Source organism: Passer domesticus, chromosome 7 (assembly GCF_036417665.1).
Source record: "Passer domesticus isolate bPasDom1 chromosome 7, bPasDom1.hap1, whole genome shotgun sequence".
NCBI lineage: Eukaryota > Metazoa > Chordata > Aves > Passeriformes > Passeridae > Passer > Passer domesticus.
Window position 1 is genome coordinate 53,283,959 of NC_087480.1, and position 19,123 is coordinate 53,303,081.

Sequence of the window (19,123 nt, forward strand, 5' to 3'; positions counted from 1 at the left end):
AAACACTTCCAAAATCTGGTTGGAAAAGTTCTGCTAGAAGCTGCAAATAGAAAGGATGATACTTGAGTCCACCCCAGTAAATAGAGTGCAGCCCATTTCCACTACCAAATGCTTTCTAACAAATGTCAGCAATCTACACACATGCTGGAAATCTCGTTTTATAAACAGCCAATCTGGAAAACCCATCCTCCTAAACAAAACCAAGAGAAGTCTGGATATTTCTTAGTCCTTTACAGTGGTTATACAAACTATTTTCAGTTCAGTCAGATGGCAAGGGAGAAAATCCTGGACAGACAAGGGGAGACTAAATACTGTAGCCTCAGTCTGAAATCTGCCTTAATTTATCAAGCAAAACTAATATCCAGATCATACAGCCTCTGTGGACATCCAGACACTGAACACATGCTTCCAGTTAAAAGAACTTCACTGGGACACATTCCTGCTCTGTGGATAAACCTGGGGCAGCTACAGTTGAACAAAAGAAATTGATGCCCTCCAAAATCTACTGTTTGTATGAGAAAATTCAGCACTTTGATAACATTAAACAAAAGAAACAAACCAAACACACCAATGCAAAAGCCTCTAGTACAGGCTCAGTAACAGAGACAAAAGGTCAGGAGACACATGATTTTTTCATTGCACTGACTTTGAGAAGGACTAGGGCAAATAAAAACATTAAGTCTGCATTAAGGCCCTCCTTAATGGTTTAGGCACCATGCTAAGATTAAAAATGTATTTTAAGCTTTCTACACTTGCACCTTGTTTCCAGAAGAGGTAAGGTATTTAACCTATAATTTCGGTAACATATTATACACAATACATAGAGCCTCTCTTCTGCTGCCTTGTACAGTCTTCCTAAAATACTCCTTTTTGATAACCACATGACACAAAGAGAATAAAATGCAATTTTCTTTCCTGTTAAAGCACTGTTCAGTACAGGACAAAGGATGTTAAAAGACCAAATTCATCCTTCTGGCTATTGTAACAATGCCCATCACAAGCAATTTTACCAAAAGGAAGGTTTGAAAGGATAAAACTACACACACCAAAAAAAACACCCAACCACCCTGGTGTTGTGTTCCCAGGGTGATAGATTTGTCTCAAAGGGGATGAAATAAAATTCTCCTTGAAAGGAGTTCATGGAATATGCACACAGTGTGCTTATTTGTGTGCTGCACACACAAGAAGATGGATTTAATCAATGAGTCAATCTGCCTGCATGCTCACAGCCAAACACGCAGCAATACCTCCAAGTGCTCCCACGAGAACACTTAAGACATGAGCTAAGACTTTCTGTGTACAGAATGTTTTAAATTAAGTCCCCAAGGTACAGATCAAATAAAGAAATACTTTTTCATGCAAACAATAGTGATATTAAAGACTGAAATTCTACCTCAAAATTGAAGATACACCAATTTAAGAGACAGCACAAGAGATGGAGAATCATTGGTAGCACACCATTTCATTTGTATGAGAAAAACACATCTGTAAGATATTACAAAAAAAAAAAAAGCTATCAGGTCTCTCAGACTGTAGACTGAAGGCTCCTAAGCTCAGGACACAAGATGGAGATTTCTTGAGTCCTTTCCAGACCAATTTTCTTACTTTGATTTGGGTGAAAACTCATGACTACAGCAGCAGCATTCAGGAAAGCAACAAAATGACAGAACACATCTACAAGCCTACACCAGACCTTTCATAACCATGGCACTTGAGCTAACCCTACCCTTGAAGAGCAGTGCACTTTAAACAGGACACAAGCTAATCAAGAAGTGGAGAAATGCTCCAAACCCCTGTTTTCCCTAACTCCAGCAATTACAGTGTTGCCATGTATCAGCTAACCTGTAGGAGAAAAACACAGTGGCTATAGTAAACATCACATGGTACAAACCCCAACCTCGGCTCACTTTTCCACACCTCCTCTCACCATCTGAGGGAAGACGTGATAAAACCAGCACATCCCACAGCCAAGGCAGGAAGAAATGTAGATCAGAGGGAAAAAAGCATTTTAATTCTCCATGTTTAATTTGTATGCAGGAGTGAGATGGAGACAGAAGGTGAGGTTGATGGTAGAAACAAAGAAAACACTCCTTGAACACCATTTGTCTGCTTCTGCCCTGTCCACTCCTAAAATGTCCCCAGCCCGGACTCTGGAGAAAAACCAGTAAACCAAAAAGATAAGCAGGTCTCATACATAGTTTGTTATAAACATAGACAGTGACTGAACAAAAAGTTACTACATTGTAGTTAACACCTACTCTGCCTGTAGAATCTGCTAGCTGAAATAAGAAACAAGAGGAAGGGAGACAAAAAAACTTCCAAATCCCCTATTTTTTACCATCATGCCTGTCTAGCTGCAAGAGCTGGAGTCTTCTAAAATATCCTTAACAGACTGAAAAAGAAGTTCTATTTTTTGCCAAAATAAATCCTCTAATAGAGGGCAGTCTCTCATTTTCTTCATGGAAAATACATTAGCAGCTTACATATACACACATATTTGACCACTGGAATCTTTATGATCCTACCATGGGGACGGTAGACTTACTGGGGACTTGGTAAGTGAAAACTAAAGTCTTCACTTACATTTCTAAGCAAGATGGATCTATATGGCTGGCCAAGAGCAGAATTTGAGTGCAAAAACAATGAAATGAGCGTGGAGATTTAAAGTTAGCCTCTTACTTCATGGCAAATAAAGCCTGTCGCTTTTAAAGCCTAAATACCCAGATCAGTACTTCACCAAGTAAAACTGAAACTCATCAAGAGAAGCTGAAACACTTTGACCCAATTCCATCTCCTCAAGATGTGCAAAAGCATCAGCAAGGTAAAACACAGATGCACCTTTAGGTAATCTCTACTGAGCTCAGGAATGGAAGGAAGTCAGCAACTACTGACAAATTCACACTCCAGAAGAGTGACCAGAGTCTGGATAAAAACCTCAAAAAGCATCTGTAACTCTGAAAAGGAGTTGATATGGACAGCCCAGAAGAAAAAGCAGTTTCAAACAATCAGCAATATTTATTAGTCACATTAGTGCAATCAACAACACAAATACCAAAATCTTCGCAATAACATCTTGAAGCTAACTGTGAGCACATTGGAATGGACAGCTTGTAAAAAGCTGTTATATATTTTACAGCACAGGCAAAGGGATGGGTTTTTTACTTACCCAAAGGATCATGATGATCCTGGGCTACCAAATGCACTATGAGGAAGAAGAAGCTTTCTTTCCATAACAACTATATAAACTACAGAAGAGCTCTCGGACAAAAACATTGATTCAATAACAAATTTGAGGTATTACTCAGCAGGATGTTCAAAAACACAACCACACTCCCAGCTTAAGGAAGGTTTTAGTATACTAAAAAAAATGCCTCATTGCTCAATCTGACATTTGCTTTCTAAAACATTAACTTGCTATCCTACACACATTGAGATGGTTTGAGAGCAGATTTTGGAGGCTGCAAAGCCAGTGTTTATCCAGTTTTATAATTTTACAAGCCATTTGATAGCAGAGCACCTTGCAGCCCTCACCTGGGTCAATTAACCACTGCACAATATGATCTCAACATTTCAGCCTAAGAACCCATTACTATCCATACTGGCAAGCAATAGGAAGGAAAGAAACTTGTTTAGTGGAAGTTAACAGTAGGTAGCCCCAGAGCTCAGAGGAGATGAAGAAGCTCAGAGATGTATTATGTAAAAATCGGAGGACACCTTCAAGGCATGTGGAGGAGATGCAGTGGCTAATCAATAGAGAGGTGAACTTGATGCTAGTGACAAAGCACCTTACTCAGTAATACAGAAGAACTTCAAAGGAAAGAAATTAGGTGAAGAGAATATTTAACAGCAAACTGAGATAGCTCATAGCCCCTGGGAAAGTTATATACTAGAACTTCTTTGAAGAGGATGTTCCCTTTAAATACTAACACAAGATTAAAATTCCAAAAATAATCCCAGAAAATGTTTCAGTGGGAACACGTTGCTGTCGAACATTTTCCTAAAAACCTCTCGGCAATACAACTCAGCTGCTCTTATCTGACAGCACAATGTTGTCAAACAAGCAACACAACTTCTCACCACTTTAAGTGCAAATTAGTATTAATTATTTTTATGTGCTTCTAAAGTGGGAAGCAGCTGTTTCACAAGACTAGCAGAAGAACCAATGATTTACACGTTTATGAAACCTAAATGGAGAGGCTTGAATGTGTGTGCTTATATACAGGTATATACAGACACATAGGCAGGTAACATTTAAGAGGGGCAAAAATCTTCTCCCAGACACAGAGAAATTGAAAACACTGCAGTAAAATTTAAACAAAAACTTAAATGACACATCATTAACACATAAAACCATCAAGCTATCTTCTACACAGAAAAGTAGTAGTTTTTACTGTGTATTATAATTCAGTAAAAAAACCAACTAGAATTAAATACTGTTTTCTTATTTTCATTTCCTGCAGGAATAACTCTGCTCCCTGTAGTAAGGGGATTTACCTAACAGAAAAGAAAAAGACAGTATTTTATCAGAGAGCCCTGCTTTTTTTGAAGAAGCCTCAAATCAAGCAATTCATAAATCAAATTCTTAAAAAACTGTGCCAAGATAGTCCATTTCTATTTAAGTAATTTATTTCTGATGTATTCACTTGTACCTGCTTACTTGAGCACAAAAAGAAAAAGATTTCTCTGTCAATCCTGGATAACAACTGGAAGAACAAATGAAATTCTTCTTCTGCTTCATATATAAATCAATACATTATTCTTTCTTCAGGACCATCTGTGTAGCGCTGCTGAATTCATTAGGCTCTAAAGCCAGAGGGGACCAGTACATCACAAATATGATCTCTTTTACTTCACAAGACACCTAAATTTCAGCAATTACTCAGGACAGAGCACAATAATTTTTGTTCTCAGCAACACCTCTGTAATTCCATTCAAGAGGGGGCAGGGTTATATTTAGGTACAACTGAATGCTTTTGACCTGTCAATATACCCCTTTTATTACTTTCCCTCATCCCATCCCAAATTAAATTCTTGATTTTGAACAGAGCTATAGAGCTAGAATCTTTTAAAATAAGATTTACCAACCACACAAAGTTGATAAAGAAACTGATGAAGCATGCTGAGCTGATGATTCTGACAATGCCAATTTTACTTTGGAAAGTTACTCTTTTCACAAACCTTATTAGAAAAGCAGCTTTATCAGTCCCAGGGTTATATGCTGCTTATCAAATGATTCCGAAAAAAAGAAACTAAGGAAAAATGTGGGGAATAAATATAAAACACAATTCATGATCCTGAAATCTAAATAACCAGATAGATTATATAATTTAAATCTAAAAAAAAAAATAACAACAACAAACAAACAGAAGGAGGAGTTGCTTGGAATGCACTTCACTTTAGAGCAGAGAAAACAGACTAGGAATTGCATTTAGCAATAGATCACTACAATACTTGAATAAATATATTATGATAAAACCAACAAAGTTTACTACAAGTAAGATTTCTTTAAGTTCAAAAGTTTTTGAGGTTTTAAGAAAAAGAATAATAGAAGACAGACATGAAGTAATGGAATGCTCCTAACGGATACTTCAAATGCTTCTGATGTGTGTCCTCGTAAATACTGAAGGAAACACACAGGATAATATTGACACAAATCAGCTGATGAAGACTGAGATAGGATTTCAAGGATCAGAAAAACTGGTTAAAAACTATTTCAGGAATCAGTATTATGTCTGTACTATGTAATAGAATGGTGAAGAAAAGGAAATTAAGTAACAGAGTTCACTGTGTCTCCAAAACTTTTCCAAAAGAGCTGAGATCAGAAATGGATTCCAGGTGTGCAACAGCAGCTTAGGAGAACTGGTCATTTGGTGCACTGTCATCACATCTTGAAGTTTCATAATGTTATGGCTTCAGCCAATTATGTTAATTGCTTGTCACATCACCATAGAAGAGAAACCAAGACTAAAATGGTTTAAGAAATAACATGATACACATTGGAACATTCTGGATTTGTATGCAGTAATCTAATGCAAAGCAAGCACTACCCTTTTCCTTCCAGGAGCATATAAATTAAATTAGTTCAACTCTAGCTTCTTTTCTGCAGTCCTTCTTATCCCACCTCGCAATACTGCAATAAGAAAATCCTAAAAACTAAGAAGCAAACCTAAGAATAGGAAACAGCTATGGCATTTTGCATTGTTTAATTTTAAGACTAGTAACCATAAGTTAGTTGAATAGTGTTAAATTTGCAATAACTGAAATTCACAAAAAGAAGCCAAATTTCACTCTTCATATCACTTTATTGATTCATCAGAAATTTAAAATGGGAGCACTTGTTTTTCTCTGACATAAGTTACTCATGACTGTCAAACTCCAGATACCAAAATTATGTCCACGTTTGGTTTTTTTTTCTCTTAAGTCTTTTCTTCTTCCTCCCATTCATCTATTAAATTAGCCATTGATCCTGATATATTCAGAACAGATAAACCTACAACAAAAAATAACTAAATAAAAATCGGAAAGAGGAGAGCCCTACTAAAGACAGCCTGTGTCTATAGGATTCAGAAAAAAGCCAGTGTACCTTAAGATGTTCGGATGTGAGAGTCTATTCATAAGTTGAACCTCTTTCAGCATGTTTGCTCTGTTGCTGTTCAGTGTGTTCATCTTCAAAGCCATTACCTGGTCTGAAGTTCTGTGCCTTACCTATTGGATAGAAGCAAAAAATGGTAAGGATATGAAATGAAAGAGTGAAGAACCAGGATTTTGTAGTGCAATGTAGAGGTCCTTCATGACAAAAGTGATCCATACACCAATTTCTGCAGTCTTTACCACAGAGATGACTTTCTATAAGCATACTATGCAAACGTGAAATGCCATTTTGTTCTTCTCTTGCAACTCATGATGACAGAAAGCTTGAGAAGTTGAAAAAAACCCAACTATCAGCTTCTTAGTACAAGTGAAGGAAGCCATCTGTTTGTACACAGAGAAAAAGTTTCCCACTCCAAGACCTATGAAACTTATTTTCATTCCACCCATATCCTTTTTTTCCCCCTGCAGTGGTTGCTGTCATAGTTCACAGAACGTGTTATACAAGGACCTGTCGCTTACAGCTACAGGGCAGATTTTGGAGATACTCAGTGTTTACTTCTGAAAACAGACTGTGACCCAGCTTCGACATCCAGGGGACTGAAAGCATTCCTGCCAACCCCTGCTGCAAAGCAGAGAGGTTCCTGCACAGGAGATCACCTCACCCAGGGTGTCAGTAGTGGCTGTACAGTGTCAGCAGGAAAAAGAGAATTTCTCTGGCAATTGCACAACAGCAGCACCTAGTTCAGTGTGACTTTCCCCAGCCAGAAATGCAGGGCTGTGGCCACTGCTAACTTGGTACTCAAACCAGCCCATCTGTCAAGTGCTATGTAGATGTGTGCTACTATTAGAAAGGAGCTGTCACAATAGTGAAAGGCTTGCCAAGCCTTTGAATTTCCTTGCAGTTGGGCATTCCCACACACATACTGCTTGTATTCATGGAAATCATGCTCCCATTTTCTTCCTACATCAGTACCTGCAGCTCATAAATAGAAAACATGTATTTCTCAAAACACTGAATTACCCCCATGGCAAATTCATTCATGTTATGGAGATTAGCTTAGGAAGGTCTGTGTTCCAGGAATTTAAGACTCATCAGCTTTCTAATTTAAAACTGAAATCAACATTTTGATTTAGGTACATACAAACTACCTACATTCTAAACAACAGCAGCCTGTCTGCTTTTATTCCAGAAGACTGTTCATCTTTTCCAGTAAGAGGCCCCTTTAGCTGTGCTATGTTAATTACAGAAAGAAAAACTGAATCCATGATAAGCAGATACAAGAAGGAAATGGGGTATGGGTTTTGAAGGTAAGGCTCACTCCCTGGCAGTTCTGAGGCAGCAAGTGACACCCATTTTCAAGTTCTATTTGCACACCACTATCTGCAAGAAGAAGGGGCATGTTTTAGCTAAACATTCTCACCTAGACACAAGTTCAGCTAAACATTCTCATCTAGACACAAAGCCCATGAATTCAGCACAGGGGTGCACAGGGAGGAAAGGGTGTCATGTTTCAGGTGTGTGTCTGGTTTAACATTTCTAAGTTGCCTTTTCCCGTCCCAGTTTCAGGTATAGGGTAGCACTGGAAACATCCCAGGTGAGTGTGGTAAACAACATTGAGGCACTGAGTAGAAAAATAGCCCTCAGATGCTTTTCCTCCTGCTTCCCCCCCTGCTTATGTACATGAGCTCCTCAAATGCCTCACCTACAGTCACCCAGTAATCCCAGTGCAAGAAGGATCAGGGAAAGGGGGTGGAGAAGGATATAGAAACCAGCACTGAGTAGAAACCAACAGCAAGTTCACAAGCATGGGACTCCTCCTTCCTGTGGTAATATTGGTTTTAAAATAAAACTGGTCAAACTACAGCTTTAATGTATTACAACAAGATAATCTAGAATCATTCTCAACACAACCTGTCTTGCCTGTTTGGCATGCTTATTGGTTTTAAGCAGGATGATTGCATGTTAAGTTGATGAGGTTTATTGTTACTTGCCAGGTTTCTTGTGTCAGTTGTGTTCTTTCATTAATTTTTAATTTTACCCAGCCAATTTGAATGAACAAACTAAGTTGGACAGGTCAATGTCTACCCTGACACTTTTAAAACATATTTTAGTTATACCTTAGTTTTACTAGAAGTAATACCTTAGGTGAGGGGAAAAAGTTTAAAATAGACTTAGCTTTCATAGACTTAGAAAACTTCAAAAATGTAAATTCAAATAAAGAAAAAAGGACTATGCTTTGAACCTATACACTGCAGCAGCTAAATCAACACACTTCCTCTGAGACAAAGGTTAGGAATCTTGGGTGTTGTGGCAGAGTAATTTGGGGTTTTTAGGGAACAGGAAAAAATATGAAGTAAGTTAATTCCTACAGTGAGAGATGCTCTCAACAATTTCCTCAGAAATGAGCTTTCCACCAACACAGAAGCTTCAAAGTCTGTCAAAAGGGAATGAATACAGGTAGAAGGTGATCAGGAACTCAGATGGAATGTGCTCTTAAAGAGTATTTGCCTTCTCATTAACTCTGCCAGCTACCTCTTAATTTCTTGCCCATTTCTATAATTCAATCAGTTTTGTGCCACAATTTCCTGCTCTTTTTCCTCAACTCTGAAGTAAAAGTAGAATTTATGGTAGGACCTTTCTCCTTGTTCAGACTGCTTTTCTTAAGCTAAGGAAACCTAAGAAAATAAGGTGGGTAACTTTTTGGGTCCCTATGTCTTGCATGCTTCCTGGATGTTCAGGTCTGATATGCAACAAGAAGAGGTCAACAACTGCTTCTCAAAGGTCTGACTGTCCACAGCACTAACTGCACATCCAGAAAAAATTGAGCTACTTTTACAAAGACAAAATTTTTCATCCTGTTTCAGGCTATCCTGCAGTCTTTCCCATCTTGACAGACTGAACAAGGTTTGGTGGCAAGGTCAGTAGGCTTTTCTTTTGTTTGTTTTATAAAATCACTTTTCCCATGCTTGGAAATTTCTCGAGTTTCTTACACTAGAAATATATAGTTTCTGTAAATACTAGTTACTAGAAATTCTCTGGTTTCTTATACTTACAATAGAGCAGCAGAGTCTGTCCAATTACCTGGTCTCTAAATAGTATCCAACATTGCACTATGCTTTGTTTCACTCAAAGGAACACAGTAAGGTAACACCAGCCATTTTATTTGAAGTTCTGTATAGTCTTCTGATGTTGGAGGATGTATTCCTGCAAGATCTGACAGAACAGCAAAATTCCTGATCAAACCAAAGGAGAAGGGAAAAAAGGGACTCTTCCTCTCTCGCAGTTATCCTTTAAGCAAGGAGGAAGAAGCAGAACTGGAGGCGAGAGGGCATCTTTCTCAAGAGGACAATGCTCAATATTATGAATAAAATCAACTACCAATTTATAAATTATGGAGCACAATGCTAATCACCTGGAACACACCTAAGATTAACCATGTTCTCTCCTCTGAAGCACAACTGGCAGCATTTCTATGGCAAGAACAAATTGACAACAAGGAAATGACAGGTTCTGTCTTCAAGGTCTCAGCCAAACTGAATTATCAACATGGAAGGAGCTGTCAGCTCTGCCCTCCATCCCTATTTACCCATCAGCCATACCCTAGACAAAATTTGTGTCTATGCTGGCATGGCATGCCAAAAGCCCTGCAAACTAGTTTTAATCCTTCTTCTCCTTTCAGGCCACCTCTGTTCCATAAAAGCATGGAAGTCATGTTTCAACCACCTGACTCCAGAAGGAAAATGAGTAAATATTTTGGCAATACTGCTGGTCCAATTTAACATTTGTTTACAGGGCAGTTTGCCTCAGGCATATGCCTGTACACTCAACATAAACAGGGATTCACTCATGCAATTCAAACCTCTCACCAATGCAACTTGCAGGCTGCTGTGAAGCTTTTAAAGCTGTTGACATTATTATTAATTATGGCCCCTTGCATATCAGACCAAATAACCTTTCAGCAATGTCTGGATCATGGCATCTCTGCTTAGAAACATTCTGACAATCCTACAGCTGCTTTGCACGCGCTTCCAGCTTCTCAGTCTGCTTACCTGTGTGTGTGACTCCATCTCCAAGGTCACAGTAACCAGATATTGCCTCCCTGTTTTATTGCTGACAGGCAGTTAAACTGTCCCTTTGCACTCTGATTCTCCTAGGATCAAAGCACTTTGGACATTGACCTGGCTGTGGTTACCTGTGTGGCTCCGCTCACATCAGACCATGTTCTGATCCTTACCTTTCTTCAGAAGAAAGTGGGAAGTAGAGGAAGTCATGGATACAGGTAAAGAAATAGTGATGCATTTAAAGGAAATCTCATAATAGTGATTCAGCAGGGCTCACATTCCAGAGAAGTAGTCACTATGTAAAGTTCATGAAGATTATCGTGCAAAAATTGGTGGGTTTAATGTTCAGCTTGCTGCTTAGATGTAAAATTATTTATTATTTAAAAAATTAAATATAATTTAGATTATTATTTATCTATTACATCATATACGTCTGTCAGGATTCTCTGAAAATCCAAACATTTATATTACTTCCACTTTCTGCTGGACTGAAGGGGAGGTATTTTTAAGCAACAGCTGAAATCTAGCCTGATTTCATCTTTCACAAGGCCTTTTTGATCTGTATTCACTGTACCTTTCCAGGTGGCCCTGGAATAAACATCTGAAGAACATTTCCTAATACTGATATTGTAAATCTGCCAACACAGCTTTCAGCTGTGCTCCTAGTTTTTCATTGCATTTTCATTATTTTCCAAATCATCATTATATAGCTGGAAGTATTTTGTCATAGTTCTCTTCCAAACTTCATTTAACAGCTTTCCAGTTTTTCCTTACCTTCCCCTCCTTCTGGCATCCAGCCTCACTGCTTAAATACATTTACAGATCTTTACTTATACAGCCTACTCCATGAAATCATGTTGCTGCTCTAGCACACACACACCAATTTTTTGTTCAATCTTTTAAACACCTTGGTCTCCATGTGGCCATTTCACCTTCACCTTTGCTGCCATGTATCCAATCACCATTTTAAAAGCATTCCCTTCTGGTCCAAATATTTCACCTTACATGAGTTTGCTTCTCCATCTTCATTTGATTTACAAGAATTTTCTCTTTGATGACAAGAGATTAAGACATTCCCCTAGCTACCAATCTAGGCCATTTACACTAAATGTTTTACAGTTTAATTTTAATTGAGTTAACAATAAAGCTTGTGGGGCACGTGAGATGATAGAAGTAATCACTGTTAGAGAGAAAAGGGTTCCTCATGAGAGCGCCTACCAAATGACAGGAAAAAAGTCTTTCACAGGGAAGCAGACCAGCAATTTGGCTCTGATACAAAACTTCTCTCAAACACAGACTACTTCCTTGCTGTGACAGCACAAGAAATATTTTTAAAAAGCATAGGGTCAGCTGTATTTTATCAAGTCTCACAGCCAAGCCACCAAGTCATCACACTTACAGGGACATATTCATGCCTCGAGGACGAATGTGTTAGAAGAATGCCTTAACTCTATGGCTGATTGAAAAAAGCTCCCTTCAGCAAAGATAAACCTGTTCTTCAGCTCAGATCACAGTGCTTCTAAGTCTGTAATCTGAAATGTTTTTCTTAACATTAAAAGGTGCCCACTGTCAGATACGCATAGCAGTGATGCCTGTACCAAAGCAAAAATTTCATATCACTAGGAAAATTTGCAATGACAAATAGAAGCTGAAATAAATACACCAGCTCAGATAATAGTAGGCTGCTGTGTTGATGCCAGAGAGTCAGATGGGTTGTGGCTGTTTTCAGAGCAGTAATACAGAATGTCACTATACTACAACTTCTTGTAGCAAGAAGAGAGACATGCCAAATGTAACAAAACTTTGCCAAACAAAACTAGTCAGCATGTGTTACAAGAGCTTTAGCACAGGTTCAGAAGATCTGCAGAAACTAGGCACAAAATAAACCCCAGAACCTTTCAAAAGTCTGGCAGTAATTGTGATTCTACTAATTTCTAATACTAAAATGACTTGAGAGAAATACACAGAAAAAGCTGGAGTCTTTACATTTTCCCTTTAGTACAAAAGATCAGTATTAGTCAAACAAAGGTCCTAATTTGATAACTTTAGTAACTTCTAGCACCACCAATTCAGCAAAGAAATAGGTTCAATTACTAGAGATTATTCCACACCTACGATCAAATTATCCATTTTTTTTTCCAAACTAAAGTGAATTTCTAATCAGTAATACAGCAGTACAATTGATACTTTGTAAATCCACTTGTGTGCCATAAAACCCTAAATTTTTCTTTTGTATTTTGTTTTTCTTCATTGCCTGCTGTAATCTAGAACCAGGGCCCAAAAATAGAGCACCCTTTTATTTTAAACAAACCATTTATTGATAGGAATCTGTGCACATATCTCTGCCTCTGCCATTAACTTGATCTCCATCAAGCCATAAAGGCAAAAAGAGACTACAGTCTTATTTAGAGAGAAAGCACAAATTCATCAGAGGACTATTGTTCCACAGTTTGAGATGAGAAATAAACAGGCACAGCCCAGGGTGGGGAAGTTGACTGATTTTGTAGCCAGTTAGCAGAATGTAACCATATAAACTCTCCTCTGCAATCCAGGACATGGAACATGGACACTGGGAGAGCATTGCTTTACCACAACCTCAGTAAACAGCTCAGCCATGTACTTTATACCTGAGTAATATTATAGTCAGGAAAGAGAAAGAAATAATGAGTTTGAAGTTCATAACTGAGAGCTTATTCCTCATTTTCAATATTAGCTGTCCTCAGCTCACTGAGCAGCCCTGAGCATGTTACTCACTTTCTTTTGTTATCTAACTGGTCTATAAAATTGAGGTGATATTATCTACCTGCCAGAAAACTGGAAGATTGACATCTGCAAATGACTGCTGTAACATCCAAGGATAATATATAATCAGATACTGTATCTGTGTTCCTATTTTCCCATTTAATTTTTAATACTTATGGTTAAATATTTCCCATGTTACTATGGGTTTATCCTGTATAAAAAATAATGATACTTACATAATCTGCACATGTTTTTGAAGAAATCAATACTTTGGACTGAGTTTTCCTGACACAAATTGTATCTTCTAACTTTTATAGTGTATGAACGGTTTAGCACTGAGCACACAGTCCCCCCACTACACCAGTACTCTCCTCATTGGTATTCAAACACATTTGTGGAGTTTCTTTTCAAAACTGTATAGGAGCCTTGACAGAAAGTTCTGTTAGAGGCAGAAATAATTTCCTTAGATTTCCTTTATAAATCTTTCAAATAAAAATGAGTAAGGAAGTCTGTCTCACCTTTCAGAACAGAGCCCACTGACATACAACTATTGCTATTATAATCACAGCACTTAGAACTTGATCATAACCACACATAAAAAGAGAGCAGGGAGCAGGAAGAAGCCACATTTTGCTTACTTGAAGATACTTCAGCTTTTATAAATTGATACAGTTAATAACTTTCAGGTTACAGTCAAAACCAAAAATTCTACGTAATTTCTTGTTATTTAAGCCTTCATTAAACTGCTGTTCTTGAGAGCTAGGTTTTTATACAAGTAGCTAATTAAATATGCCATGCAATTTCTTCTGTCTCCTCATGGCCTGTAAAGGCTAGGAAGCTCAGGAATTGGATTTGCAGGACTTAACTGCAGGCAGCTGATGTGAACATTACAAAGCAGCAGCAGTGAGTCAGTGTGAGACACCGTCAGCTCCGGATTAGTTAACAAAGCAACGCTGTCTCGGTATCGATCCCTCCAGCGGATGTTCCAGGCTCTGCCCTCTCCTCAACCCCAAATGCCACCAGACCATCGCACAGAGGGTGCCCACCTTGCAGAGCTGCTATCTGTGCAAAGGGCCCTGCAGCCCCCCCAGAGCAGCCCCAGGCTGTGCCAGCCTCAGTGAGGCTCAGCAGCTGCGGTGACTCCCAGGCACAGGGAGCACATGGATGGGGGAAGCTGTTCCCAGAGTTTGGATATGGCCTCGGCATCTATGGGGAAGAAGCTTTGGATTGCTTGCATACAGAATACCAACAACTGCAGAAGGAAAGATTAAAAGAAGCCCTGTCCTACAGGCTCCTTTCTCTAATCACTTCCAATGGCTGCTAGGGAGCTATGGAGAAGCATTCCCTATGGATGTGAGACTGTAAGCATCTCTATTTTGTTAGTGCCATCAATAGTAATTTGCAGTTCTCATTTTTACATTTCATAGTAGGCAGTAACACATATGCATTTGTATGCATTAACATCACAGACACTCCCCAGGCACAAGCAGTGAAATACATCACTGAAATGTATTTAACTGTCCCCTGCTGCCAGTCCCAGTAAATAGTCCAGGGAGGTGCCTCAGAGGTGTCTCCCAAAGCTTTTAAGGGATGCACTCTTGTTCTCTAGGCGCAGTCATGTTAATACTGGACATATGCCAGCACAGTTATTTGAAGAACAGTAAATCAGCACCTGTCTCTCAGTATCAGCTATGAATGAGCTTACACAAATGTGCATGTTTGCCAGCTGGCAAAACACAGAAAATCCCAGAGCTGCCAACCCAGCACATCTCCATCCAGAAGAGAAAACTAAACAGGTCTCATTTAACCGTGCTTGAGAAATTATTATGGAAAACAAGACAAAAAAGCACACAAACATTTCAGTGCCAAGGGAATCTTGCCACCTGTTCTGCCCTGGGAAAACTGCACAATGATACCCAGATTGGCATTTTTCCGACAGGAGGAAATCAAAGGCCCAAAGGACTCTGAACTACAGCAGTCACTGTGCTAAACACAAAATCCAAATGGGGGTTATCTCCTATTGCAAGGTACTTGTTACAGTATCAGTGTCTTTCTTACTGTTGACAGAGTTTGTGAGCGTTCTGTTTGTGAGGACAACAAAGACTTACCTCGGACATTTCAGGTATCAGCTCTTCAGCAAGGCTGAGGAGAGGCCAGGTTTTCAAAACAGGTGAAAAATATATTTCAAAAATGGACAATTTTACTTAAACTACTTTTTTTTAGGGTAGTTCTATCATAATTTCTAAATATTTCTTTCTTCAACAGAGAAGCTGTCTGACACCATCAGAGAAAGTGAAACATAGTGTAAGAACTGTTTCACCCTGTTTTAATTTGTGTTACTCAGTAGAGTTCTAGACTTGACAGTAGTGATGCCAAGCAAGACTGTAGGAAGCAGTATTATGGAAGCATAGTTTTGGAAATTTTCTTAAAATATTTCAACACCACTACAAAAGACAAGGCTTCAATTAAACCTGCAGCCTGGTTCTCCTTCAATCCCAGTGTTTCCTCAGCTGATGTTTTAAGATGATTATAACATTCATATCTTAAGACTTCTACCCAGAAAATAAATTAATAAAAAAACAGAACTTGTTTCAGAGAGCAAATATGAGTTAGCACTCCATTCTACACTGTATTTCAAAGCATTTTTAATTCTGCTAAAAGTAAGAGTGATCTACACTTCAGATATATGCAAATGTCATTAAAATTCAGAATTGCTAAGTGGGGAGGAAGTGAGTATTTTGCCCCGATGGTGCAATCCATAAAGACTAACAAAACAGATGAGGTTTTTAATTCCTATATTAATGATCTGTTGGAGCACAGCCTATTTATTACTACTTCTTTCTGTAGCCTATGCCCTATAAAAGCATTTGCTAATTAAGTGACAAGGACTAGGATGACAGCAGTTTGGCACCTCAATAGCAAAAAAAAAACAAAAAACAACAACAACAACAACAACAAAAAAAAAAAAAAAAAAAAAAAAAAAAAAAAAAAAAAAACAAACCAAAAACCAAAACCATTAGCAAGAGGAAGACAACTGCCTGGTTAAGTGGTTACCATACAAATCATCTTAGCAGTTGGAAGAAGGGCTCCAAAGGACTGATACTTCACACATCAGTGTGAGAAAAATCAAACTCACAAGAGTTCCACATTTATCCCTCAGTTCCACAATGTCCCTTCTTCCTACTCCTGACAAGAACCAGATAGAAAGAAACAGATTAGAATCACCTCTCTAATAAAACCCCAGAGTTTGAAGTGAAGTTTCAGAGTTATTCCAGCCTCCTTGGCTAGATTACATAATACAGTGACTGTATTCCCAAACAATCAGTAGCTTGTTTTAACATTGTAACTTCACAGGAGAGACCTTGAGCCTCCAATACCTTACTTCTGTCACCTTGAGCAAGGTGAGTTTCTTTTACTCGTCAAAAGGAAAAGATTTTCAGCTTAAAATTCAATCCTATAAAAAAAATTAGGCCAAAAGGTGTATATGGATGGACAAGAAGAGTTGCTGTCTGTTTTTCTAACTGGCATCATATCACACAGGAAGGGCAGGGACAAGAGCAATGGCTCTACACCTGAGAGAGGAAAGATAGGCCTTGGTCAAATGGGTGTCACTTTTCAGCCACAGAGCACATTCCCCATGCCTAAAAGATCAAATATTATATCTGCAAAACCAAAACATAGGATAATCCGCTAACTGATTCCCTACTCCTTTTCTACCACTATTTTCATAAGCAGATCTTAAAGTATCTCATTTCACCTGATGTGGCTACAGCAGTTTCAAGAGGAAAAAACCCCCACACATCAGTTTAAAAAAAAAAATCCTATTGTCTAAACTATGACTTTCCAAATTTGGTGGTATTATACTGCTGAAAGGTAAAACTTCCTCAACACTTTACCAAACTTATCAAGAACATTAAAAAAAAAAATAACAAAGATGGCCACAAATATCTCTAATAAAGCAACAAGAAGGAGAAAATTTTTGGTTGGTAAGGCACATCCCACAGACTTTTTTAAAATAAGTACAATTCTTATTACAGCTTTTAGCCATTGGACTTTTTCATGCCTTTCTCATTGCACTGAAGAGCACCTTCAAATAACCATTTCCTTATTGTAAGTCTGTTTATGCACTGTAATGACAACTTTTATACAGCAAACACATTAAGACTGAAGTCATCCACTGAATCACTTCTCTGGTTATTAAACCAAGTTTTATTGTTTCTTTGTCCTCATGTGTTAACACCAAGTTAACAACTTGTGCTCTCCAACTTTTCTAAAGTCAAATATCCAACACTGAAAAAGTATTTAAAGCCTTAAACCTGAAAGCTAATACTTAATAGAATAATTAAAATGAAGTATTTTTTAAGCCTATCAAATAGTATCACAAATATCATGGATACTGTGTGATCTGAGCTCTAATGTTTTACAAAGTTTTTGAAAAACACTTACGTGTTCAGACACTTACATTTAGGCCTCTGATCAGGCTGCTAATCCCAGAGGCACATAAGATCCTTTCTCAGTACAAACCTTTCACCAAATGTTCAAAAGAACACATGACAAAGTGAGAGAATTTTGAAACTGAAGCCATAAGGACAAAGAAAAATTTGAGATTTCCAGTGAAATTTTATATTATCAATGCTGCTCTCTGACTACTTTTAACCTGAATACCAGAAAATCTTCATGTTATGCAGAAAGATGGTTTTGTTGGGTTTCAAATTTCTAAATTGACAGTGCTATTATTTTGTTCCTTAAGACAAAGTGACAATCACTGTAGATAGAGAAGGTATGAGGAAAGCATTTATCAATGATGGAAAGCAATTCCTCCAGATGCTTTCTCAATTCCCCAGTAAATTTGTACCATCCCTTCTCCAGGAGCTTGTCCCCTTCCAGCTCAAGCAGGTGAAGGGACATCCTGCAAAGACCAGCAATAATGCACAGACTCACATTAGATTTAAAACACTTTGACAGTTCAAATACTGCAGTGCCTGTTTATCTGATAAAACCTAAGTTAATAAAGATTCCAGTCCAGGAAAATGTTGTCTGCAAACTCTGACACTGTTTCCAACACCTTCTGCAGTGGGATTTTCCTGAGCATGGGCTGAAAACCAAGCAGCAGATCCCTTGCCTTTTTTCCTGTACCTTTTCCATGTCCTTTTTGTAGTCATATTCTCCTTTTAATATGAACTGGCATTCCCTTCCTTGCATGCTCATTTTTATAACTTCTCAAATATCCACTTCCCTCCTTCCACACACTCACAGACATGTTACTCTTCTGACTAAATGCCACAAGAAAATAGAAACCTCTGTCAGTAATGAGTTGCTAGTAGAGTCAATAAGCAAATAGGAAGGACCAGCTGTAGAAACAACTCAAACTGGGAGGTTCAATCTATAAAAGGATAATTTAAAAATAATAAATTATAGCCTAGAAACACCAAAGGAGGCTGTAGAATCTTTTATGATGGAAGTTTAAAGGACAAGCCAAAAGAAGCTGCAAAGAACAGAGCAGAAATACTTATGCCTGGCTTAGCTAAGGACACTGTAGTAATTCTCATAGCATCCCTGCCTAGATTAATTTTCAATTTAGGTTATAAGATTGATTAAGCAAAATGTATCCACATTTTGCAATAGCAATATACGTAGACTTCTGTAAGGCATCTGACTCCATGCCACAACTGACTACAACATGTTACAGCTGGCCAGGCACAGCTGAAGATAGACTTGGACATGACAA

The 19,123-nt window shown here is 38.2% G+C and overlaps 1 protein-coding gene across 6 annotated transcripts in view; it reads right to left on the reverse strand.

Annotated features, from left to right (window-relative positions):
• TESK2 (testis associated actin remodelling kinase 2) overlaps positions 1–19,123 on the reverse strand; it is a 106,402-nt gene that overhangs the window by 40,742 nt on the left and 46,537 nt on the right. For all 6 annotated transcript variants that reach the window (XM_064428719.1, XM_064428713.1, XM_064428718.1 and 3 more), the window contains one exon: positions 6,584–6,705. In XM_064428719.1, the coding sequence (XP_064284789.1) occupies positions 6,584–6,705 (122 nt within the window). The remainder of the gene's footprint in view (positions 1–6,583; positions 6,706–19,123) is intronic.